At 65.4% G+C, this 25,295-nt stretch overlaps 1 protein-coding gene across 4 annotated transcripts in view; it reads right to left on the minus strand.

Moving 5' to 3' along the window:
- SMTN (smoothelin) overlaps positions 1-20,934 on the minus strand; it is a 31,326-nt gene extending 10,392 nt beyond the window's left edge. Inside the window, exons 1-11 of one of the 4 annotated variants that reach the window (XM_067307208.1) lie at positions 20,781-20,930; positions 12,570-12,730; positions 12,158-12,251; positions 11,892-11,970; positions 11,431-11,786; positions 8,512-8,614; positions 7,949-8,250; positions 7,617-7,683; positions 5,712-5,804; positions 4,501-4,959; positions 3,238-3,314 (exon numbers count right to left, since the gene is read on the minus strand). In XM_067307208.1, the coding sequence (XP_067163309.1) occupies positions 3,238-3,314; positions 4,501-4,959; positions 5,712-5,804; positions 7,617-7,683; positions 7,949-8,250; positions 8,512-8,614; positions 11,431-11,786; positions 11,892-11,970; positions 12,158-12,251; positions 12,570-12,730; positions 20,781-20,831 (1,842 nt within the window). In that variant the 5' untranslated portion in view covers positions 20,832-20,930. Of the gene's footprint in view, positions 1-3,237; positions 3,315-4,500; positions 4,960-5,711; positions 5,805-7,616; positions 7,684-7,948; positions 8,251-8,511; positions 8,615-11,430; positions 11,787-11,891; positions 11,971-12,157; positions 12,252-12,569; positions 12,731-20,780 lie in introns of all 4 variants that reach the window. The other 3 variants (XM_067307206.1, XM_067307209.1, XM_067307207.1) reach the window with 3 other exon arrangements.
- Positions 20,935-25,295: the final 4,361 nt, after the last annotated feature.

Here is a 25,295-nt window from a genome sequence, read left to right on the forward strand (position 1 = left end):
AGGACGAAAGCCCCTGGCCGGCAGGAGCGGCGCGAGAGGTCCCGGAGCCAGATGCCTCGGGGGCGAGAGCACGCAGCGGCGCCCGCCCCCACCTCTCGGCCGAACGCATCCCCACGGCATCCCGGGCCGGGAGCCAGCGTAAGGGGAGCCAGGACAGCTGCCCCGCAGCCCGGCGCGAGCGCGGCCCCCGCACCACCCCGGCCGGCATGCCGGCAATGCGAGGCAGGCAGGTCCCATTGGCTCCGACGCCGGGCCGGGGGCCCTGCCCGGCGTTGGCCTCCCCCAGCAACACACGGCGGCAATCGCTAGCTGATTCCTGCGACAGCGCGCCTGCCCATCCCCAGCTGCCAGCCCAACCCTCAGCGAGGGTTTCTCCTTGCCCTCGGGGCTCTACGCCCTTGCTCAGCCTGGGGGGGGCCTTGGCCACCCCCGAAGGATCGCAGGCAGGAGCCGGCAGGGCTTGGAGGAGCCCGGCGTCTTGCAGAAGGCAAAGGTACGGAGCGGGGATGGGCAAGGGCTGCTGCGTCCTGCCGCGCAGTGCTGTGCTGTGCCAGCCACGCTGGAAAGGGCTGCCACCACGGCCGGAAAGGGCTGCCCGGCCCCTGCCTCGCTCTGCCCCTGCCCAGCCCCTGCCCGCACTCACAGAGCTGTTGCTCCTGGAGAGGTGCACAGACGACTGCCGGCGCGTGCTGGAGAAAGTGGGCGGATGGGCCACAGGGCTGCCGGGCTCCTCGGTGCCCTCAAAATGGGCGCAAGGGTCCTGCGCCTCCAAAAACAGCGTGCTGAGGTCCTTCTCCTCGGGCTCCGGCGGCCCCAGCCACAGGGCGAGCACGTCGAGCCGGCGGCCCAGGCGCGCCTGCTCGGCCCGCAGCACCAGGTGCTCCTCCTTCAGGTCGTGCAAGGCGCGGGCCAGGGGCTGCACTTGCCGCAGGGCCTCCTCCAGCTGGCCCTCCACGGCCTGCCGGAAGGCCTGCAGCTCCACACGGAGCTCCTCCAGCTCGGCCACCTTGGCCTGGGCCAGGCCGGGCAGGCTGACGCCGGGCATGGCGCTGGCGGGCTCCAGGGCTACGGGACGCAGGCGCTGCAGCGAGCCCCTCTCAGCTGTCACCTGCCCTTTATAGGGGCTCCAAGGGCACCACCCTCTGGCGCTGGAGGCAGGACCGTGCCCCGGCACGGCTCCGCATGCCGGCTCAGCTATTCTTATCGCCTGCGCTGGGGGTCCCACGTGGGGGGCGCGGAGGGAGGCGCTGACACTCGGGAAGATTCCCGGGCCCCACGGGACCGGGTGGCCCGGCAAGGGGGGCTGTCCCCGGGCTGCGCGGCGGGACAGAGCAGCACCCTGCAGCCCCGTGCCGGGGAGGAAGCTCCAACGGCTGCTGCTGCAGCGGCGACCGGGAAAGCAGGGTCCTGCCTTAGCCCCACGCCAGCCCCACGGTGCCCCCGGCCCAAGTCATGCCCCCGCCAGGGGCTCCTGCGGGACGAGAGACCTCGGCTCTGGGGAGCAGCAGATGGGCGCGGGCAGAGCCGCACGCAGGCAGGAGGCAGCTGCGCTGCCAGGATCTGCCCCAGAAGCGCTGTTTCGCCGGCTGCCTCTAGACTCGCAGCCTCTCTGCAGAGCCCTGGCAGCCCGAGTGGCCTGGGACCACCCTGCTGGCCTCCTTCGCCCCTTCTCCCACCGCCGAGGACTCCGTCTCCTGCCCTGTGTCGCCAGCAAGACGCAAACCGCTTTGGCCCCAGTCCAGCGCGAACACAGGAGGGCCTTTGCCACCAGCTGTGACTCAGGGTGGGGGGTCCCGCGGGGGGCATCCAGCTCCCCTTACTGCTTGCAGCCTGGGCAGATCAGGTCCCCACGCAGCAAGCACCCATGCCACCCTGCCAGCATGCCGGGCAGACGGCGCACACGGAGGCAGCGACTGTCCCCAGCTCTGCAACCACCCACAGGCCCCTGAGGACATCGCCCCAGAGCTGGGAGAGGACCGACCCCTACCTGGCAGGGCTGACGGCACCTCCTCCTCCTCCTCCTCCTCCTCCTCCCTGCCCGCTGGGGCCAGCTCGGAGCACACCCGGCAGCTGCGCGTCCCACTGGGCGGGCAACGGGTCCTGAACCCCCTACCCCCACGCGGCAGCGCTGCTAATGCCGTAACGAGAGCTGACAGGCCGCCGGGGCCAAGCCTGCCTGAGCGCATTAGCGCGGAGAAGTTGCCCCTCCGCAGGCAGGGAGCTGCCCGCTGCCAGCGGGAGCTGTGCCCTTCCCCCCGGGCTGCGCGGGGCAGGCAGCGTTCGCGCCGAGCTCTGGGCACCGGCCGCTTCACGCTGGCACAGACGAGAGCTGAGCCCGAGGCTGGAGCAAGCAAGCGGTGCAAGGGCCGTGCAAGCGGGGGGAGCCGGGGCAAGCCCGGCACTGCGCCTCGCGGGGCCGCGAACAGCACCCGCTTCTGACATCCCGGTTTCTGCCAACACCGGTCCGTGCACGAGCGCTTTGTATTACCCTAGATGGCCAAGAGCAGATAAAAGCACTCAAGGAGCTGCCCGCGCTGGGCCGACACCCCGGCACCCGCAACCCACATCACCCTGCACAAGCTCTGCGGCTCCAGCGCTCCCGGGCTGCAACTGGTTCTTGCCACCCAAACGGAGCAGAGGGAATTTTGCAGTCGTACCCAAGAATCCTCGCCCCCCGCAAGGTGGGCACCTGCCCACCTCTCTCCTTTTGGCTTGGGGACAAGCAGAGCAAGGAAAAGCCAGGACGCCAGCACTGCGCCTGCACTCAGGGCGCAGGATCCTCTGGTGCCAGAGGCCCGAAAGGAGCTTCCCCGCTGGCAAGCTCCCCATCTTTACAGCCAAGGTCCATCCCCAGGAGGGGAAAGCACAGGGATGGACAGCAATGGGTTTCCCTGAGCTGCTGCCACCCTGAGAGTGTCTAAAAACAGAGCACGGGTGGGGAAAGACCCACACAAGGCTTCCAAGTCCAGCTGTGGGCACAGCTTGGTCCTCATAAGGCTCACGTGGCCTGGGACGTGGTTCCACATACAGACCCGAGGTTCCCTCCGCGGTGCACAAACATCAGTCCGAGCCGCCCAGTGCCCAGATCCTGCTGCCAGCACCGAGCTGCCTGCCCTGACAAGCGGGACAGGACTCCACCCCATCCCGGGTAGCTCAGGACCCATGTCCTGTGCCTAACCAGGTCGCTGCCCCACGGGCGACAAGCACCGCGGAGCACTGCCTTAGGCGCACGCTCACCTTGGTGACATTGCTGCTGCTGCTGCTGGGGATGGTGGTGATCCGGATGGGAGAGCTCCTCAGCCCCAGGGTCAGCTCTGCAACAGGAGGAATAAACACTCGGGGCCTGCTCCAGCCCTGCAGGCTCAGTCCCGTGCCCGCGGCTGGAGGAAGACGCCGGCTCCCACTGGGCTGGCTGGCTGCCACGTGCATCCTGCCTCAGCAGCACGGGCGCTGAGCTCTGGTACAGAGCAAGGACTCTGGGGACAGCCTACAGATTTGGAAGCCACTTCATGAGGAGGGGATTTGGCCTCCCTCGTCACCCCCAGCCCTCCCTCTCCCAGAGGAAGGGCACTTTCTGCAGCTTTCCAGCTGGAGCCAAGACCACCCTGCATGAGAAACAGCCCTGGGAGAGGGCAGAGCCGCAGGAGAGCAGCTCAGAAGCATCCAGATCCAACAAAGTCCAACCGTGAGCAGGCAAAGCGGGAACACGCACACTGCACATCAGCAGAGACAGGACTGCAAGGATGCGCAGATGTGCGGGGCGAGACGGGACAAGGCAGGTCTGTGGGGACGGGGCACGAACGTGGGGATGGGGCAGAACCGCAGGGACAGGGCAGCCTGCAGGGATGAGAGGGGACATGGCAGGACTGCAGGGACAGGACTGTGGGGAAGGGAGGGAATGGGGCAGAAGTGCAGGGATGGGGACAGGGTTTGGGGCCAGCAGCCTCGTGCTGAGCACGGGGGTGCACTGGGCAGGATGACGTTCTCTGCCAACGCATGAGGGCTGCCAAGCGCGAACCTGCCCAGAGCCCATGCTCTTCTGGTAAGAGGCATTTGCCCACGCTCAGCCTCCTGGCCATCAGTATCCAAATCCCACGGGTGCTCACCTGCCCACTGCTGCCTGCGTGGCCCATCGGTGCCCACCTCCCCGCTGCTGCCTGCTTGCCTGCTGGTTTCCACCTGCTCATTGGTGCCTACTTGTCCCACCAGCACCTACCATGCTGTCGGTGCTCCCCTACCCGTTGGCACCTCTCTGCCCCATCAGCACCTACCTGTCTGCCTACGCGCATCGTCCCATGGGCGAACGCCACCCCGCAAGCGCCCGACTCCCCCACCACTGCCTACACCTCTGCCAACGGCTACCTGCCCAGAGGTGCCCACCTGCCCCACGGTGCCCACCGTCCCGTTGGTGCCCACCTCCCCGGCCGGTGCCCGCCATGCCCGCGGGGGGCCGCTTGCCCGCCCGGCGCCCACCGTCCCACCTGCCCGGCCGGTGCCCACCTGCCCGCTGGCTGCCGGGGGCCCCGACGACGCGGGTGCTGAGGGGCTGCACGCGCCCATCCTTGATCTCGATGGTGAAGCAGGTCTTCATGGCGTCGTGCGCGCCGGGGCCGGCGGCAGGGTCGGGGCCGGGGCCGGGGTCGGGGCCGGCGGGGCGGGGGCCGGCCGGCGGCGGGGCCGGGCGCTGCTCTGCGCCCCCGCCGCTGCCCCGCGCGTTTTGAGCGGGCCCCGGCGGGGCCGCGCGCGGCCCCCGCTGCCATTGGCCGGGCCCGGCCCGCCCCCCCGCGGCGCCGCCCGCCCCCTCGGGGCCGCCCGCCGCCGCCCGCCGCCGCCCCGCACTGCCCGCCGCCGCCGCGCTGCGGGCGGCCGCCGCCGCGACGCTCGGCGCCTCCGCGGTGAACCTGCGGGCGCGCTCCCGCACCGAGGCGGCACGCTGGAAGGGCCCGTCGGGGCACGGCTCTGCGGGGAGAGGTGGGGGGGGACACACGGGCACGAGCGCACGTCAGCCTCCCGGGGACGCGGCCGGGACACCCCCGCGGTGCACGCAGCCCTGCCGGGTGCCTCGTCGCGGTGCCGCCGGGTGCCCTGCGGTGCATGCAGTCCCCCCCGCCGTTCCCGGCCAGGACGCTCCCGCGGCGCGCGCGGCCTCCCCGGCTTCCGCCGCGATGATGCACGCAGCCACTCGCCGTACCCCTGCGGTGCACGCGGGCCCCCCCCCGGGTGCCCAGCCAGGGCATCCCCGCGGTGCACGCAGCCTCCCCGGGTGCCCCCGCGGTGCACACAGCCCCCGTGGTGTCCGCTCGGCCAGGGCATCCCCGTGGTGCACGCAGCCTCCCCGGGTGCCCCTGCGGTGCATGCAGCCCCCGTGGTGTCCGCTCAGGGCATCCCCGCGGTGCACGCAGCCTCCCCGGGTGCCCCCGCGGTGCACGCAGCCCCCCATGGTGCCCCTTCGGTGCCTGCAGCACTCTCCAGCAGGCTCCCTGAGGGGCCCCGACTGCTGGCAGCGCACGTGGTCACGCACAGGTGCGACAAGCCACGGAGACCAGAGGGAGCAGAAAACGTGCCCCGTGCCGGCAGCCAGCGACACCGGCCGCACAGCATCCTGCCACCGCCGCGGAGCTTCTCGCCTCCCCCGGCCTCTGCAGGGGACCTGCCGCCACCAGGAAGCGCAGCGAGAGCGGAGACGGCCACCCCCAGCAAAGGGACCTTACCTGCGCGGCCGGCCGGGCGCAGGGAGGAAGGCGCTTGCTCCCAGCGGTGAGTGTCCAGGCGAGCCGGGCTCCCTGCTCCGCGCTGGGCGGGCGCTGCCATTCGGGAAGGGACGGGCCATTTTCAGATAGGCGAGGAACAAGCCAAAGGGAGCAGAGGGTCAGAGCGGCACAGGGTAGTGTTGTCAACCATCCCACCACCACCACCACCATGCACAGCACCCGGGGGTCTCCTGGGGTCACCCCACGCTTCCCAGACTGTGGCACCGACAGCTGCCAGCATCCGCAGGCTGCCCTGCGCCTGGGACCCTGCGCGGCTCCTGGTCAGCAGAGGGTTCCGCTCTGCAGTGCCAAATCCCGTAGCGCAGGAGGGCAAGGGGCAGACTTGGGGCATCAGCATCCAGACCGGGCAGTGAGAGGCACCCAGGGCCTGGAGAGGTACGTGGGTCACCGGCAGAGCTGGGTGAGCCCGGCGTTGCCTCCGGAGGGAGAGACAAGGGAGCTCAGGGGCTCCGCGCACCACCTCCAGGCCAGGGCTCCAGTGGGGGCAGATGTGGCACCTGCCCTGTGAAACAGCCCCATCCCCACCGCAGCAAGCCGGGGATAGCAGAGCTAAGGCACAGCACGCCATCGCCATGCCGAGGCTGAGAACTGCCCATGCCACTGCCGACCGGCTGCCAGCACAGCCCCAGGTGTGATGGTCGGGTGCGGAGAAGGCAGCTGCCAGCCAGGGGCCAGCAGCACCCAACAGCGCTGCAGGGCACCATGGCTGAGTCTGCGCCCGGCAGGCACCGGCTCTGGCTGAGGAGCAGAGTGGCTGACACCCAAGAGGAGAGGCTTGGCCTTTCCCCAGCAGCCAGGTCTCGGCCAGAGCCCCTCGGGTGACAGGAGGCCGGTGCCACGTGCTTCCCTTTGCCCCCAGCGCTCGTTCTGCCCTCGGGCTCCAGCCCAGCCCAGGAGCTCCCTTGCTTCTGCCTTCCCGGTTAGCCGGCAGTCCCTGCCCCTCTTGGCTTTCCCTGGGCTTCTTGAAGGGATGGAGGGGATGTCCCACTGCTGCAGCGCTAGCAAGAGGTCCACTTGCAAGGGTTGCTGCAGGTGGGACCCACGGCTCTACAGGTGCCTGGGGCGGGGAACTTGTCTCTGGTCTTTCTTATTTCCTCCCGGCACGGCGGAAAGAAAGGACTTTCCCGGAAGCGGGACGAGTGCATCCAAGGGGCACCATGATCCCTCAAGGCTGCCAAAAGCACCCAGGGCAGGCAAGAAGGGACCAGAGCGGTGCTCAGCCCCCAGCCAGGCCAGCGAGTGCAGCCCCGTGGGGGATGGGGCCGGAGCGGTGCTCAGCTCCCAGCCTTATTGGGATAAAGAATGTAAAAGGCCGGAGTTTGTTGCGTGCACAGATTCCCTTTCATGGCCCTGCAGCAGTCCGGCCAGTAGCTGGGGGACTTGTAAACAACGCACGCGGCACCCCACTCTGCCGGGACTGGGTGGCCACGGCAGGCACCGCGGTGGCCAGCGGATGGCCAGGCAGGCAGACGGGTCACTGTCCACGAAGGCCTTCAGCCTGACCCGACCGTGCCATTACATTCCTGCCTCCGCTCCGCGCGGACATAAGTCACGTCCCCAGGGCTCGCAGCCTGCCCTCGCTCTGTTTATTCTGCTGGGGAAGCTCATCGCCACCCGGAGCGAGGGGACGCCTCCTTCCCCGGGCGCAGGGGGGGGACACGGAGCCCGCTCTGCCCGGCGCCGTCAGCAGCACGAGACGACACGCTTCTTCCAGCCGCCGGGTCCTCGGCAGCACAGCAGGAGCCAGCGCCGCTCGCCCACGGCACCGGCGGGTCACGGCGCTGCCGCGGGGAAGCCACGGTGCCGCGCGCGCTGCTCGCGCGGGAGGTGCCGGGCTGCTCTTACCTGCTTGCTTCTCCACCGGAGGATTTCCCGTCTTCTCTGGCGCCTGGCCCCTCATGCAGACAACAAACTGCGGGGAGGGAAGGGGAAACCGCAGTGAGCTGGAGAGAATCAGCCAAACCACACTCTTCACCCGAGCGGGGTCAAAGCCCCTAGAGAGTGGCGAGCACTTGCCTTGCCAGGCCACTGAGCGGTCATGGGGCTGTGAAGAGCCACCAAGCTACCTTCATGTGTGGCCACAGCTCTGTGGGACCTCCAGCCCCTCTACTCAGAGGGCACATGGTCCTGGTGGTCCCACCAAGTCCCAGCCTGTAGAAATGCAGGTGTCTCCGTACCTGGCTGCCCTGGCTAACGGCACAGGGCTGTTGCGGAAGAGCCTGCTCTACCCGGCAGCTTCCCCCCACGCTGCGGGATGTCTCCAACTGCTCCGCTCCGGGCTCTCGCGTGGCAGAGGGGCTCTCTGGGCTCTTTTCCTTCCAGGAGGCTCGATACTGCAACTCAGCCTGAGCAGCAAGCTCGGAGCGTGGCTGGCCCTGCTCCAGCTCCTCGGCGTGCTCTTTGGGCTCCGGCTCGGGGGCTGGACAGGACTCTGGGGCCTGGTGCAGATCCAGGAGCGCAAGGGTCCCCGAGGCTGCATCTACAGGAGAGAGAACAAGCTTCTTAGAGGGGAAACCTCAAGCTGCTTGTGCATCATTCCTCTTCCAGTGCCCCCAGGGCTCCCCTGCCCCAATCTCAGGCTCTTTAGGAGACCCCCTGCAACCCTCTCCATTCTCCTAGCACCTGCCACACTCCAGCCCTGCCAAGAGCATCCTCTTGCACTCCCAGGCTCTGCTTCATCCCCTGTCCAGGAACGCGGGCAGGGTTTTGCCCAGGGAAAGCAGGATTTACATCGGCTCACCCTGGGCATTGGGTTTTTCAGGCGCTCTCTGCTGCTCGCTGCGTAGCTCCTGGATCTCAGTCCGGATGTGCTCCTGCTCCACCACATTGCCTTGCTCATGGGCCTAGGGAGAGAGGCGAGTGAGAGCTAGGTCAGCCCCTCTGGTGCCCCCCTCCCCATCACAAAGGATGGCCAAGCAGCTCCGTATGCAAGGTACGTCAGAAACACCATCTCCACCAGCCCAGTGCCCAGCCTGCGCCTGCCACCCGGCCAGGGAGATGCTGCACCCGTGGAGGCCTCTCCCCACGCACCCCAGGTTCTGGCCCAGGGCAGCAGGCGGGACATACTTTCACGTGCACCACAGTAAGCCGTAGGCTCCCATACAACACGCGAGATCGATCCCACATCCCACACCGGGGGTCCAGCAGCAGCGCTGGGGCCATTAGAGAACTGCAGAAGGCTTGTGGGAGAGCAAGTATCCCTAAGCGCTGCTGCCTCTCCTGCCCTTCCCAGGCTGCGCTGCCCAGCACCAGCAACCTGCTGCAGCACTGAACCCTCTCAGACTGCATCAGGCAAGGCAGCCGGGCAGTGCTGGCAAGGTAAGGGACGGGGAGGCTATATCTACTGAAATGGGAAGACTAGACCCCATAACTGCCCTTTATGTCCCTGGGGCTCCAGTCACCCCTCTGTGTACGGCTGAGATAGGCAGGAGAGCACAGAGCCAGGAGCTGGCTCTTGGGTCCCTCTGCGCCCTCTGCCACCCGCATGGCACACAGAGGCAGCCCATTTCCCAGCCTTGTCCAGCACTGATGCCAAGAGGTGGGTGGAAAAGACAGTCTCTGCCCAGTGACCCCTGCTTCCCAAGCCCCAAATAGCCAGAAAGAGCTCCACGATGCAGGGGAGCATCTAGCTCCAACCCACCCCATGGCTTCATGTCAGCCTGGGCCTGCCTGTGTCACCCAGTGGCTCTGGTCAGATGGGAGCAGTGAAGGCACAAGGTTCCCCTGGGCTTCCTCTGCTGCCCTGCACTGTCCCCATCACTCAGCCAACACGGAGATGCTCAGAGCCTGGGACTATATGCTGTCATCGGAGCAAAATCTGGGAAAGCTCCTCTCAAACCACAGAGGACATGTGGGTGACAGGGGCCCACACCACCCAGCGCCTGAGGAGCACCAGGGGCATCCTGGGGGCGTTTGTCTCAATCGGAGCAGGAGTCCTGGCTGTGCTGGGCACAAATGGCACGTCTGGGAGCATCGGGACCGTCCTGCAACAGGGGGATGGTAAACAAGCTGCAGCACGGGGGCTCGGAGCATCAGCACAGAGCCAGGAAGGACTAACAGATCCCAGCAGAGAAGCAGCACAGCACGAACCCTGGGAGCAGCACGAGCTCCAGCTGCTGACGTGACAGACAAGGGTGGACGTGGCGAGGGGATGGTACCCCAGGAAGCCTACAGGGGAAAGCAGTACCCAAATCGGCACCCCATGCCAGGATCCCTATTTTAGAGGAACAGCCCCAAGTTTTGGAGAAGCTGGCCAGATAAGCTGGGATGGCTCCACTGGCTGCTCAGGAAATACCCCTGCGTGGACAGGGCCTTGTGCAGGGTTGCTGCACAGGACTGCAGCACCAGCAGACCCCGAGGGGGAAGGCAGAAGAGCGGTGAAGGGTGAAGCAGGGCCACCTTTCCCTCCCCAAGCCTTCTGCCGTGGCCCTGGGGGAGGCAGAGGGTGAATGAAAGCGGATGTGCTGGGGGGCCCCACTCCTTCCTACTTGGTTGTGGTTACAACCACTGCTTTCCAGCTGCTTCTCCCCTTCCCCATCCTCTCCCCCAAATGGAGACCCTGTGCTGTGCCTCTGCATGCAGGGACCTCCTATCATCACGAGAGCTGTACCCTGAAGGCTCAGCACGGCAGGAAACCATAGGCAGGGAAAGGGATGACCAGGCTTTCACCCATTCCTGCCAGCCCCAGGCCCGATCCTCAGCCTGCTCCACCAGCTCATCCTCCCCTAGCCATGCCCACCAGGAGACCCATCACCTGCAAGCACCAGCCTATCTCCAGACCAAGCCCAGACCCCTTGAACATGAGCAGTGACACCAAGCGTGGGGAGAGGGAAACGGGGCTCAGGTTTCTGCCTGTGCAAGGTGACTGCTGGCAGCAGCCACCACAACCACCAGGGTGAGCAGCAGTCAAAGCCTGGCACCGAGCAGCAGCCGTCTTCCCCAAAGAACATGGCCCCTCCAGACCCACAGCAGGGAGGGATGCCCCACAGTCCTCCACTCATCAAGCACCCAGCAGATGCTGCTGCCCCCTCTCCCAGCAAGCACATCCTGGCCAAAGTGGGCACAGACCCAGTCCAGCACTGCCAAGGCTGCATCCCCAAGACAGCTTCAGTAGGACCTGCAGGAGAGGCCAAGGTGAAGCCAGTCCTGAGGCCACAGCCCAAACGGAGCACTGTCTCCAGCCGGTGCCCGAAGCCTTCTAGTAGCCAGGTTGGACACAGCACGTTCTCCTGCTCCAGCCCTGGCTCCTCGCTGACGGGGACACGCTGGCCCAGCCCAGCACAGGATGGCTGGCCAACCCCACCAGCTCCAGTCCCGGCCCACCGCTATCAGGGGCACACGGCACAGCGAAAGGTGCCCAGCTGGGCCCCTGGCTCCAGCCCCAGCTCACCACTGATGGGGACATGTGGGAACAGCCCAGCGCTGGGTGCCTGGCCGTGCCCTCCCTGGCTCCAGCCCTCGCTCATCGATGCAAGCTCCTGCCATCCCCTTGTCCCAGCCCCAGCTGTATGGCCAAGGGCACCTGCCCCAGGCCACCAAGGCAGGTAAGTCACACTTGCGCTGGGGTAGCCTGTCCAAGAAATGCTGGGACAAGGAAACCAAGCGAAGGAGACGGAAAATTCACAGCGATTCCCCCATCAGCAGAGCCCTCCGCACTCACCGCGGAGCGTTCAGCTTCAGTCGGCTCAGGCTCCTTAGCAGCCAGTGGTTCAGCATCACCCCTGTGGCTGCTCTCCATGCTCCCAGCCAGGGTTGGCGGCTCATCATCACCCCTCCGGCTGCTCTCCACACTCCCGGTCACAGTCAGTGGCTCAGTGTTGCCTCTCTGGCTGCTCTCCATGTTCCTGCCTCGAGCTGCCCCGGGCTCGGCATCATCTCTCTGGCTGCTCTCCCGGCTCCTAGGCAGGGCTGGTTGCACACTCTCACCCCTCTGGCCGCTCTCCACTCTCCCAGGCAGCGTTGGTGGCTCAGCGTCATCCCTCCGGCTGCTCTGCACATTCCCAGCCAGGGTTGCAGCTGGATGGAAGCAAACGAAGGCGGTTAGCAAGGAGCTGGCCATGTCCCAGCACCTCTGGGGTAGCAGCAGCTCAGCGCGGCTGGGATACGGGGATGGCGCCTTACCTTCGATCTCCTCAGCCCGCAGCTTGCGGATGGCAGCGCGGATCAGCTTGCGCTCCTCGTACTCGCTGGCCCCCCGCAGCTGCAGGGGGAGAGAGCCGGCCGTGACGCCAGGTGAGCATCCCCGTCACAAGCAGCGGCCTCTCAAGGGGGCAGGAGCAGCACGGGAAGTCTCAGTGGCACGAGACTTCTCGTGGTGTCCCCGCCTGGCAGGAGCCTTCGCTTTGGGCCAGGCAAGGTCAGCCCATGACCCAGCAGAGGTCACTCACCAGTTTTGTCAGCTCCTCCACATCCGTGATCGATTCGAGTTTCTGGGACAATGAGGCCAGGGCCTTCTGCTGCTCCTCCTCTAGCTGCTGGGACCTGTGCAGGGCCAAGGGCATGAGAGAGGCTAGCCAGGATCCGAGGTGGGTGCTTGGGAGCAAAGTCCCCTCACGGCTCCACATCCCCCACTGGCAGCCCAGACAAATTCAAGCCATAGAGCCCCCCCGCACAGAACCATCCTCACGCCAGGCTCTTCCCACCCTCGCGCCCATCAATGTCTGCCCAAGCCATAGCAGGGGACAGGCATCAGCGGGACAGGGTGGAGCGGGGCGCAGGGGAGCCGAGGACACCGTCCTCTTGGGGTGAGACGGGACGCGAGCGGCGTCCGCCCCTCCTGCCCTCCCGCGCCGCACTCACCGCAGCCAGTTCTCCTTGTTGTCCTGCCTGTGGCTGCCGCGCTCCGAGCGGAAGCGCTTGGACGCCAGCGCCTCCTCGTCCCGCTCCAGCTCCTGGCGCCGCAGCTCCCTGATGGCCGAGCGAATGCGGCGCCGCTCGGCAAGGTCCAGCGTGGCCTCCAGCTGGGGTGCAAACAGAGCGGGGTGGGGGGGGGGGGTCTGCACCGCACTGCCGCGCGCGTCACCCAGGGGCGGCTCTTTATGCCAGCTGGGCCCCCGGTGCCACCCTCCGCCAGGATCGCCGGCCGGGCCGCCCACGCGCAGCACAAAGGGGCCGTCTGTGCCGCTCCGCCGTGCCCTCGTCCCCCGCGGCGCGAGGCCCCGCCGCCCGGGCGCTGCCGCCACCCACAGCCCCCGCGAGGGGCGAGAGCAGGGCGCAGCTTGCACGGGCGCCCGCGAGGCCGGCGCGGAGAGGGGAGCTGCGCAAGCGGCCCTTCGAGGGGAAGACGCTCCGGCTCCCCACAGGAAGCTGGGGCCGGGGACGGCAAGCCTGGCTTTCCCCGCCTCCGGCTCGCGCGTGCGTGCGTTGGGGACGAGGAGATGGGGCAGGTGGCACAGCGGCCAGGGGGTCCGTCCTCCCCGGGTGAGCTCGGGCACGGGGGCTCGCTCGCCCGCCCGTGCAGCGGCTGCAGGTGTGGGCAAGGAGCGCCCCAGCCCCACTTCCCCGTGCCGCGTCTCCTGGGAACCACCCAGCTCTCCCGGGAGCTGGCACCCAAGGCCACAGCGCCCAGGCTAGGAGGATCCCAGCACCCCATCGAGGAGGGCGCCGGCCTCGTCTTCCTCACCCGGGCAGCGCTAGCAGGGAATGCAGGCGGCTCTTGGAGCCGAAGGCACGAGCAGGATCTGTCCCAAAGCAAAGTCCAACCCGCTGCGCGTGGGAAGCATCCACCCCCCCCCGCCAAGCCCCACAACGTGCCGCTGGCCCCATCGCTCCCTGGGAAGGGCACAGGGCCGGCAGCACCCTCACAGGCACCCAAGGGTGCTTCACCCCTTGCAGACCAAGGCTCTGTGGTCAGCCGGAGCGGTTCCTCAAGGGGGGGGGGGGGGCAGTGCAGAGCCCCCTCCCCACGGCAAAGAGGGGCGCGAGGAGCCTGCTCTCCCCGGGGAAGGGCGCTCCGGGGGCAGGCACGGACCCAGCTGGCTTCCTGCTCTCCTGCTGCGGGACCTCAAGGCGCTGGGGCCGGCTCCCCGCGAGGGAACGCACGGGGCGATTTCTCATGGAACTCGTTAAAAATAAACTCCGTGACCCAAAGCAGCCGCTGCGAGCGTCGAGCCCCGGCGGGCTGGGAGCCGCAGCATCCGCGCCGCGGGACGAGAGCATCGGTCCCCCCGCGACGGGCTGTCTCCAGGCCACCGAACGGGGCTCGGAGGGGAAGACCCTTGCCTGCACCAAGCGCGGGCGCCAGGGCGTTTGGGAGGGGGGGACTCGGCTCACCCCGGCTCTCTGGAGCCCAGGCCAGGCAAAGGCCCCTCGGGAGCTCTCACCGCAGCTACGGAGGGGCTCTGCCTGCAAGGCACCAGCCGGGAAAAGGCTCCGCTCCCCCAGCAGGGCTCTGCCCCAGCTCCAAGGCACGCCAGAGCCCAGATCCCCAATTTTAGCCCTAAGTCGGACCCAGGCACGTTCAATCCAGGCTTGCAAGTTGAGCTGCCGTGGGAAGCACAGCGAGGCCAGGAGCGAGCCGGGGCAGGGCCCCAAACGCAGCCCGCAGCGCTCCTTGCCGCAGGCCAGCGGCGCGCGCAGACTCTCCGGGCAGAGGCTCCGCTAGCCAAGCCATCGCCCTCCGACATCTCCTCCCCGCGCCGGGTCAGGACGGAGGGAATATTTTCATCGGGGCCGAAGCAGAGCCCGCAGGGCCCAAGGGGAGAGCCAGCCCGCAGCACCCTGAGACGTGATCTTTTAGCCGTCGACCGGCTCGCTGCCCCGATCCCGGGGAGACCCACACAGCCGCGGCGCCGCCCCGCACCGAAAGCGCCCCAGAACCGCTCCGATCCCGGCTCCCTCGTGAAGCTGGCGGCAGCCGTTCCAAGCGCGAGCGTCTCCCCGCGCTTCCGAGCGCCTTTTCCTCCCGGCGCCCCCCCGCCAGCACGATTTGTATGGGACACGCTGCAGCTGCTTATCGCATCCTGCAACCCTTGAAGCATCTTCCTCCCAGACGGAAAGAGCCTGGGGGAGGCAGCCACCCCCCCCCGGAGCCCAGCAAGGCTCGCTCTCAAAGGTGGGGGCTTTCATCCGGAGACAGCGCTTCCGCCCGCCCCGGGGAAAGCACAGGGGCAGCCTGGCTCAGCTCAGCACCGCGCAGAGCCGTGGCAGCATCGGGCCGGACCGCGGGGCCGCAGCGCCTCCGAACAGCCCCCACAGCGAGGCAGCAGCGGTAGGAACGAGCCGGGCAGGTCCCCCAGGCCACAGCGCCGCAAGCCCTCGGCTTCTTGCCGAGGAGAGCTCCCTGCTCCGCGGTGTCCTATGTGCAGCCGGACACGGACGGGCTTCAAACTTCGGCCTTAGGGGCGCAAACGTGGTGGCCCCCAGACCAGGTCCTCCCCGTGTCCCAAGGACAGGGGGACAGCGCTCAGCACCGCAAGAAGGGCAGGCAGGACCCCACGAAACCAAGCCTGAACCGAAGCTTGCCAAAACCACGGGAGCATCAGCAGGACACCCAAAATCGCAGTCTGCTGCCCTCCCACGCGGTGCCGGGCTGGGGGAAGCCTCCTGTGCCAGCCGATGGGACAGTCCGCAACCCAAGGCAGGAGAGGCTCCGCGGCCAGCCTGTCCTGCCCGACCGCACGGGAAGCCCTGCTCCAGCGTGCCCAGGGTGGCAACAAGGATCTTGGGGGAATGACGGACCCCGGGGCAGATCAAGCCCAAAAGGAAGAGTTAGAAAGAGCTGCCAGCCAAAAACCAGACCCTGACAGCCTCTCGCAAGGGCCTGTGTGCACCCAGTCCCCGGCGGATCTGGGACAGGGTGTTTGGAGGAGGAGGAGGGAGAGGAACGATGGCAAGTCAGGCTCTCCTGCAGCTGTGCAAGATGGGCCTCGTGCACAGACAAACGCTCTTCTGCCCCACGCTGGGAGGCCGAGACCCTGACCGTTTGCTAAATAAGCTGCTGACTGCATGCTGTTCAGCCCTTTCATCCCCAGCATGGAGGTCTCTGCAGGCAGTGGGTCATATATTTGACGGACGTGTGATGCAGAGGCAGCAGCGCAGCACACAAGAGGAGCTGGGAGGGCTGAGGAGGTCTAGGGGCCCATGCCTTGTATCCGGGAGCAGAAGATATCCCGATGACCCTCACGTGCTTGTGTCTCCAGCTCTTTAGCCTCATAATTCTAGCTGTGGCCCAGTGTCACTCTTCTAGGAGCAGCCCTGGTTTCTCATGGGAGCAAACCCCAGTTAGGTACTGGTTCAAAACTCACAAAAAACAGGCAGAGATGTCCCGATTCCAGTGTCCCAGCTGCTGCTCAAAAGTGTGAAGCCAAAAGTGAATTCACTCCTAGACAGGAGGGAGAGAAGGGAAACCACCAGGCAGTCTGCCCTGCCTAGGGGGGCTCTAGGTAGGATCTGCTCTGCACTTGGGTCACAGGGCGCTCAGCAAGCCTTTCCTCTGCAGGAGGAACTGTGGCAGAGCAGGAGAAAGCCTCATCCCAAGCCCACGTCAGCACGGAGCCAGGACAAGGAAAACAAATGGCTTTGAAGGCTCCGCGGCCAGCAGCAAAGGGGAAACGTGCCGGAAACCACAGCTGGAGCCGGGAGGTGGAAAGGGGCCGAAGGGCCCAACCCAGCCTAGAGCAGAGCGCCAGGAGCTCCGGACACGCCAGGGCCCTGCGGGCCCTGCCCCGTCGGCAGCAAATTAACGGTTAGGAGCGAACGCCTGCCGAGTCGCGCACACAAAGTGGCTTTGTGAAGAGGGTGCTGGCAAGCCACCCGTGGGCTGCTTTCCCGGTGATTTTCAGAGCCTTGCCTCAGCCCCGGCCCAGCCAGGCCACGTCCATGCAGCCCGTGGCGGCTCCTCCCGGCCAGTTGTAATTAGCCCTGTACCCACCCGGCTCCTGGCGGAGGCAGAGCACAGACAAGGGTACTGAAAAAGCTGGAGCCTGGCCACAGGGAAACTCTGCTCCGGGGACAGGAGCCAGCTGCATTCCCAAAGCAGCCTCCAGTCCTCGAAGGAGCTACCCGCCTGCAAAGCGTCTCCTACAGCCCAGAGCTTTGCTCTTGCCTTCGGAAGGAGCTACGGAGAACGTGGCTGCCTCCCGGGAACAAGCAAACAGAAGGGATGGCTGGGTGACGGGGGACGTGACGAGGATGCAACGGCTCTTTGGGGCTGCTGAAAGGCTGGACAGGACAAATCTTCCCCAAAAAGCGCTGGGGCATAAGAAGGGACCTCAGGCTTGTGACTTTCCCAGCTCAAGGTCTGCCCTAGACCTGCCTCTGCTTGCAAGGGGATTTGTGTCCTGCCTCAAACTAGCTGGCATGAATCCAGAGTGGCTGAGAGCGGGCAGCACCCCCTGGTCCAGAGCCAACAGACCATGGCCCAGAGTTCGCTACAGCTCCACGCACTCACATATCTCCACTGCTTCCAGACACACAGCCAAGAACCATCCCTGCAACAGCAGCCACCCCACCACTCCCTCCCTGGCCAGCATTTGCTCTGAGCTCCTCCAAGCCCACAGTAGCCTTTGGACCACACCGCAAGTTCATCCCAACCAGCTTGCCCTGGCTGGGAAGCAGATGACCTGGCTGGCCACCCCCTGTCCACGGTGAGATGCATCACATCCATGTCAGCAAGCTGCCTGGGTGCCAGGCCCCCCCCATCTCCATTTGGGAGAGAAACGCATGACAGTTCACAGGAGGCAGGCGCGTGGCAGAGATGTGTGGCCCTGCTTGCACGGGCGGTCCAGGGGCTGCTCCCGGCCCAGCCTGTTCCGCCCCCGGCACCGCAGCCCTCCCGGCAAGCACACAAGGTGGTCGGGGGGCTGCAGGGACCTCCTCACATCCTCAAACCCTTCTTCTTCCAAAAGCCCCCCAGGGACATCAAACATTGCTGCCAAGATCCCACTTGCCAGGAGGGAGGAGAACAGGACAGGACAGGAGCTGAGGGCGAGGGAGAGCAGAGGAGCAGGGAGGAAGTGGTGGGAGAGGCAGGCAGTTTTCCCTTATATGGGCTAATCCTCTTCCAGCTGAGCGGAGCCAAAAGCCAGCACCAAAAAAAAAAAAAAAAAGAAAGGAAGAAAGAAAGAAAGAAATCCCTTCCCTGCCTCACATCAACGTCATTTCAGAGCCGGCTTTCCCCAGCCAGCTCTGCAGGGGCGTGGAAAGATCACAGCCATGAGCAGCCCCTCAGGAGATGGGTGGAGGCAGGGCAGGAGGAAGACCAACGGCAGTGGCAGAGGGGTTAATGCCAAGTGGCAGAGGAGTTAATGCCAACCTCCAAAGTCCCCCGCTGCCAGGAGGTGGAAGAGATAAGTTACAGTGCCAGCAGCCAGGGAGGGAGGGATGGCTCCATGGCCTGCAGTGGGATGGAGAGAACCACCCTCCTTGGACCCCTCCAGCTGCTTTCCTCTCCAGCAGCCCAGCTTGCAGCTCCAGGAGCCCACGGCTCTGCCTCTACGGCAGCGGAATCGCAGAGTACCTGGGGCAACGTCTATCTTGAACGCCCATGTGGCCAAGGAGCAGCAAACGCACACGCGCCAAGCCTGCTATTGAAGGAAGACACCATCCCCAAGCAAGGCACTCACAGGGATGCAAAGCCACAGCGGGCTACAAGAAGAAAGCTTCAGGAAAAAGCATTGCTCACTGCTGGGGTAAGATCCACCTCACTAGGCAAGCCAGAGACCCAGCTCCATCAGAGACCCGGCTACCCATCCCACCACCCCAGCCCGGAGCTCCAAGTCAGCCCAGAGACCTCTGCCAGTGTCAGGTAGGAAGCAGCAGTGCCGGGGCACAGCCAGGATGGGGAAAAAAAAGTCTCCAAACATACCTTGCTGGCTGAGGCAGAGCCCTGCTTACCCTACAGCAGTGACCCTTACGCAGGTCTGAGCTGTTGCACCCACCAGGGAGGCCTCCTCTGCTCCCCACACTGTTGCCCTACCTGACCATGAAGGAAGGGACTCTGCCCTGGCGGCACAGGAAGGGTTTTTGTCCCTGCAGCAAGAGCCAGGTGCCGGACTGCTCGCTCCCCTTATCCTCCCAGGTGCTGACACCTCCCTTCCTGCACAACCCATGCCACCACCAAGCTCCACCTTTGCTTCTCACAGCACTGCAGTGCTCAGCCTTGGCCCTTCCCTGGTCCTCCAGCACACTCCGAACAGGGTCCCCTGATTGGACTTGGCTTTGCCCGGTCACAGGACTCGTTATGGGCAAGCTGGACCAATGCTTGTTGCCCCAAGCCATACTGCTAACCCAGACCACCCATTCTCACGACTGTACGGTCCCTGCTTCACCCCAAGGAGACTGGTGGGCTCCTCAATGCAAGCACAGCTCTCTCAACATATGAGCAGCATGCAGGCAGCTGTGATTGCCACCTAGCAGGCCCTGCCCTCGGGGACACAGCTGGCTGCACCAGCAAGTCAGCTCTGGTACGGAGGGCACGCGCGAGCCAGCAAAAACCACAAAATCCTGCACAGCCAAGGCAGGCATGATCTCGGCACAGGGCAAGGCCACCACGGGGCCACCACGGGCTCTGCATTGTCTGCTTTCCATCAGCCTGGGACAACATCAATCCCCCCCCAAAAGCCCTTATGCTCCCCTTTTCCTCTCCTATGCTCTCCCCGAGGCGAGTGCAGGAGACAGGTCTGCAAGTCGTCACCCGGAGCAGGATAAGGATCGGTGTGTTGCGAGGCTCTGGCAGAAAGGCGGCACGGCCCACGCGCTGGCCCCCCGCCCATCGTGACATGCAGCTCCCCGTTCCCACTGGGGTCACGGCACCCCGACTCTTTCCTGTTCCTAACAGACGTTCTTTCCAAGCTGACTCAGCTTCCTGCTGTTAACCATAACCCAGCGTCATTCCAGCGCCTGCTGCTGTTTACAACCAGCTCAGCCTCCAGGTCACCCAAGCAAAACCCTCCGACCAGGGACCCACGCTACGCAGGAGCCAGAGGAGAGGGCCAGCTTTTGGGGAAGGTTAGCTATGGGGAAGGCGGCAGGCCAGCCCCAAGCAGCGCCGCGCTCTGCTGGGGTGCTCGGCCTGGGCTCCAAAGAGGATGTGCATGTCCTGCAGCACGAGGGCTCCGCTGCCAGGCGTTTACAGCTTCCTGACGCTCAGCCCTGGCTCGGCAGGTTAGAGCCCAACACCCAGACTCCCACTCAGGCCACGCAAGTGCCAATTCGCCACGAGCCCGTTCAGCCCAGGTAGTCACAGGGCTAGGACGCAGCTCCAGCTGCTTCTTCAGGAGAACTTAAAACACGCGGGTAAGCAATCCTGCTTCATCTACTGGACATGCTGCGGAAATTTATTCCGGCAGCTGCCTAGGAGGCCCCGGGACTCAACGCCTGGCAGTGCAGGGCACAGCATCAGCAGCAGGAAGCAAGTGACAGGGACCGGGGAGGGTTCAGCCCCTGAAGCTAAGCCAACCCTGGGCAAAGGGGAAGCAGAGACCTAAGCCAGAAGAACACAAGGCAGATGGGAAGCAGCAACATCCCCACCTGGCAATGGGAGAGGACCGAGCAGGTAACAGAGCAGGCAGCAGGAAGCGTCTCAGGCAGGAGCAGCCAGCCTGGGAGACGGAGCCAACTGACAGATGCTACAGGGCCAACAGTTCCACTGTGGCGAAAGGAGGGGATCCGGAGACCCCACGGGCCAAGGATGAGCTAGGAAGCCTGCTTGTGCCAGGGCTCACGTGGGCCCAGACAGCCCAGCAGCCAGGCGCCGGCAGCGGGAAGGGTCTGACCCCTGCGGATCTCGCGGGCCGGGGCCGAAGACCCCCCGCGGGAGGCATTGCAGCAGGGGGGCTCCCCGCGAGCAGCCCCCCCGCTCGTTTGCCAGGCTCCCCCGGCGTGAGGACGCCGGGCCGCCGGTGCCGTGGCAGCAGCTCGGCCACCCGCGGATGCACAAACGCCTCTCGCTGCTGCCCGGCCCCTGGGCCCTCCTGCCCCGGCCCGGAGGCTCAGCCCGCGCCCCGGCCGCCAGCACGTCGGGCCAAGGAGGCCGCGGGGAGCCGGGCCGCCGCCGCCGCGGGGACTCACCAGCTTCCTCAGCGCCGCCTCGTCCATGCCGAGGAGGTTTTCCTGGGACATCCTGCGCTCCGCGGGCCGCCGCCGCCCCCGGGCCGCCCCGCCGCCGCGCAAGGAGCGGCCCGCAGAGCCCGCGCCGCGGGAGGCTCGGCGGCGGCCGAGACAACAAAGGGCGCCCGGGATCCGGGGCCCGCGCTCCGCTCCGCCGGCCGCGCCCCCCCGCACCGCACCGCGCTGCGCTCCCGCTCCCGCTCCCGCCGCCGCGCCCCGGCAGCAGCGCCGCGCCGCGCGGGCCGCAGACTCCGTCCCGCTCGCGGCCCCGCGCCGCGCCGCCGGCACCGCCCGCCCACGCGCCCGCCGCCGCCATTGGCTCGCCGCGCCGCGCGGGCCGCCCCGGCCCCGCCCCGGCCCCGCCCCTCCCCACCGCCCCGGCCCCGCCCCGCCCCGCCGCTGCCCGCGGAGCCGGCTGCGCCGCCGCGCGCTGCCCTGCAGGGCCCGAGCTGCCGCCGCTGCCGCCGCTGCGCGCGGGGGCGCCGGGCGCTGCTCGGGCGCTGCTCGGGCGCCGCTGCCGCCGCGCCCCGGACTCTGCTCCCGGTGGCTGAGGGGTCTCCGGCCTCAGAGCACGGCCGGCCCGGCCCGGGCTGCAGGGGCGAGCAGAGGGGGCCATGGGGCTGAGGGGGCCATGGGGCCATTGGGGTGGGCAGCAGGGGCTGGCAGGGCGAGCCCCAGAGGCTGCAGGGCTGAGGGGGCGAGTAGGGGCTGAGCCCCGGCGTCCGTGCTGCCCGCGCCGGTGTCCCACCGCAGGGCTCGGCCTGGCCGCACATGGGACGCCAAGCGCCCAAGCGCTCCCCCACGGGGGGTCCGCGCCGGAGCAGAGCCTGGCCCAGGGAACAGCTCTCCTCCGAGCCGGGTCCCGGCCCCGCGGCCCTGTCTCCGGTTGTCCTGAGGCTGGTGTCCCCGTGAATTCCCCATTTCCTTCCCTGGGAGGCATGAACTCAGGTCTTCCCGCAGCTTGGCTCCCCTCCAGGGGATGCCTGGCTGCGGGCAGGAGGGTGGCCCTGGCCCTGGAGCCCATGTCTGTCCAATGCTCCCCAGCCAGCGTCCCCCCTGGTTCCTGGGCTCACGGAGGGCTGAGCTGCTTGGCAGCTCCCATGCAGGGGCCGGCTGCCGGGGACCCAGGGGTGAGGGGTGCAAGTGTTCAGGGGGCCAGGTTTCCCCTCTGCTCCCTGCTTGCAGCCCTGCGCCGGAGCACCCGGAGCACCGGAGCACCCGAAGCTCCCTCAGCTCAGCTATGCCCCAACGCGAAGCTCCGGGTGGGCGCTGTGACCTGCCCGGTCCTCGCTGCGCACCAGCGCCCGCCTAGCTCTGTGCCCGACTGCCAGTGCTGCGGGGAAGGGTTTGTTTGTTTAAAAAGAAACTGTTTCATTTGGAATTAGAAACAAATGGGATACATCATGGAAATATTTCTGTCCCGCTCAGCCTTTTGTGACAGCTTTTTGCAAAACCCCAAATTTGGGTGTAAATCTGCCTGTAGAGTGTCCCTGCAGGCTGCAGCTCTTAACCCTTCGCTGCTGCCTGCAGAGGTGGTGGGTGCAGGAGAGGCCTGCCAAGCTCGTGTCAGCGCAGGACTGCTCTGCTAGGCTCCCAAGGGAGGGGGTTTTAGTGTGAGGGTATTTCCCTCCCCAGGGTGGGTGTCTGGTTTACCTTCCCCCACCTTCCTTACAAGTCCGGCCAAGCCTTCAGCCCAAGCTGGGCTGCTTCCAAAAGTGCCAGTCCCAAGCCTGTCCCTGCCCCGAAGGGAGGTGACTTGCTTCCACTAACAGGAGAGGGAGGCATGTACGGAGTGCTGCTGCATGTCCACGTGGCAGAGCAAGGTGTGGACAGCTGCCCGGCACCTCTCTCATGAGGTATCCTCCCCGCTGCATTTAGAGGAACAGCTCACACCCTTGGGGGTGCACGCTTGCATGTTTTGTGGGGCTTATTTTAGCCTCTTCCTGCTGCTTCTGTATGTTGAATTTTACATAGCCGCTGCAGCCCAGTCCCCTCGCCCCCTTCCACGCAAGAATGGCTTTCCAGGGGAGCGTGGTTGTGCTCCCTTACGTGGTCCTATTTCCTCACACTCAGGAACCACTTGCAGTTTCCTCAGCCTTTCTTGGACCTATGCCATCCCAGCATTCCTGCAGGAGTCTGCTTTGGCCCCCGGCCCTGCTCTCTCTCAGTCCTACTCCTGCTAGCCCTGGTACAAGGTGTAATATTACTGTGCCACTCAGCACAGTGCCCCCAGCCAGGGGTGAGAGTAACTAGAGAAGAATGGTCTTAGGAAGTTGCATATTCCTCCAGGCTCCCATCTTGTCCCTTTGCTCCCTGCAGTGTGTTTCTAGGTCCAGCCCAGGTCATTTCATACACCAGATGTGTAGTGCTGGAAGGAAGGCCAAAACCTGGCATCAGGGCAAAGGCAGGATCCCATGGAGATCCCAAGTTCCCCACTTGGAAAGCTGCAGCCCTGCTCAGCAGGTGACAGACTTGTCGGGTCTCAAGTCCTGTTTCTGGGCAAGGCCAAAATCACTCCCTGGATTGGACCAAGCCCAGCCCAGAGAGAGGGGCCTTCCATAACTGCATGGAGGTGTTGTAGGCACAGACCCACCTGAGCTGCCTCCACAGAGCAAGCAGCTGCCGCCTGATTTCAGCTCCCGGAAGAGGGGGAAAGATTTTGGTCCCCTGCTCTGCCTGGTGGCCTGGAGACCAGAGGGCTTGCCAAAAGCAGGTCAGATGGAAATCCAATTTGCTTCTCCTCTGGGAGTTTCAGGCTCTCAGGCAGGGTTCATCGCAAGACTGCAGCCGCCTCTGCCGCAGGGGAAGACTCACCACTGCAGGCCAGCAAAATGGGATGTGATTGAAGTGCTTAGTGCACACCAAGCAGCGTTTCTGGTGCAAGGGGAATTTTGCAGGTAAGACTGGCTCTGCTCAGAGCATCTAGCTGCTGAAGCATACTGAGCTCTACTGATAAAGGGAACTTGGGTATATAGCACTGAGTTTGTGCATGTACAGAGGATTCCCTTTGCACTTGCTCTCCAGCAGGTTACATCTCTATAGTGGCATTTACTGAGAGGCTTTTTCATGTGCTGCTCAGCTCCTTGTTCTTCAGTCTGGTGCATAGCCTTGGCCAGCTTGTGCTCCGGATAGAACAGGGACAACTCTGGTCTGGTCCAATTAGTCTTTTCTGTCCAGTTCTCACTAGAGACATACTGAGTATTGCTGCAATCCCATCTCTGCTTCTGTTCCCAGAGCCCTGCACCCCTCCAAGTTCATTTTTACCCAAGACAATGACTCAGCCTCATCCTTACAAACCCAGTGCAAACAGCTAGCACAGCTGCAAATTGCTCCATGCTGTGTCCCCACCATGGGGCTTCTAGTGTTTGCTCCCTGGGGCAATGGGGTTAGGGAATTGCTGCTTGTGCATCCAGCAAAATGCAGCCTTGCAGAAGCATGCAAAAGCAGAGCAAGAAGAGATTTATGAGCACCCTGGTGAGTGCAGGGGCACCAGTTCCAGGCTTGGCTCTGGAGAGAGCAGGGAGGGCTGAAGACTGCTGCTAAGAGCGTCAGCACTGGGCACGTGAGGGCATGATCTCACCTGCATGCAGAAATCACAGGACAGCTGCCATGTACCAGAGCAGGAGAGGCAGATTGCCCAGCAGATGGGATGTACCTGCGTCATGAAGCAGAGGCCAGGCCAGGCCGGGTGTGTGGGTGCTAGCCCATGTGGAAGACGAACAAGGGTCCCACAGGAAGGGGATGAGTGTGGCTAGGAAAAGAGGTTCAGAAGTCCTTTGGGTTGCCTTTGTAGCTGTAGGTGCTAAAAGTAATGTTAGTTAACAGTAATGTGACTTTACTGTGCCAGTATGTGTCTGGGACTGGTCTGGCCTGGCCAGGGTTGAGGGACACCTGCCTGACTCAAGGGTAGGACAACGCAGAATGAGCGTCTGGCGTAGTGTAAGGATCCCACTGCAGCATCAGGCAAAGAGAATTCAGGCTCTCCCAATCTCATAGCCTTTCCACGGGGCCTGACGGTGAAGGAGGAGAGATGAACATGGGCAAGCCTGAGCCAGACTGTCCTGCCAGTGCCTCCCCACCAGCATGACCCTGCATGCCTGCGCAGAGGTGCAGGGGCTGCCAGACCCCTAGGCATCCCTTCTGAGCAGGACCACGTCGCAGGTGGGCTAGGAGGACACAGCCTCACAGGCTTGAGCTCAGGCTGTCCAAAGCCCCTGGGAGGGCCTGGCAGGGATGATCTCCTCTTCCTTGCAGGAAGCAGATCCCTTCCCTCCCCTCCCAGCATAGCTGCTGTGGTGAATGTTTCCCATACCCATGGTCTCTGGCTCAGCTGGTGCTGCTAACACTGGGGAGAGGAGCAACCCAGGAGCTCTTTCTGCTCCTCCTTCCTTCCTTCCACCTGCTTCAGAGACAGACACACTAAGTGGGAGTTTTCCTGACCTCATCTCTCTCACCTGGGAACGCCTGACGCCCACA

Source organism: Apteryx mantelli, chromosome 17 (assembly GCF_036417845.1).
Source record: "Apteryx mantelli isolate bAptMan1 chromosome 17, bAptMan1.hap1, whole genome shotgun sequence".
Lineage (NCBI taxonomy): Eukaryota > Metazoa > Chordata > Aves > Apterygiformes > Apterygidae > Apteryx > Apteryx mantelli.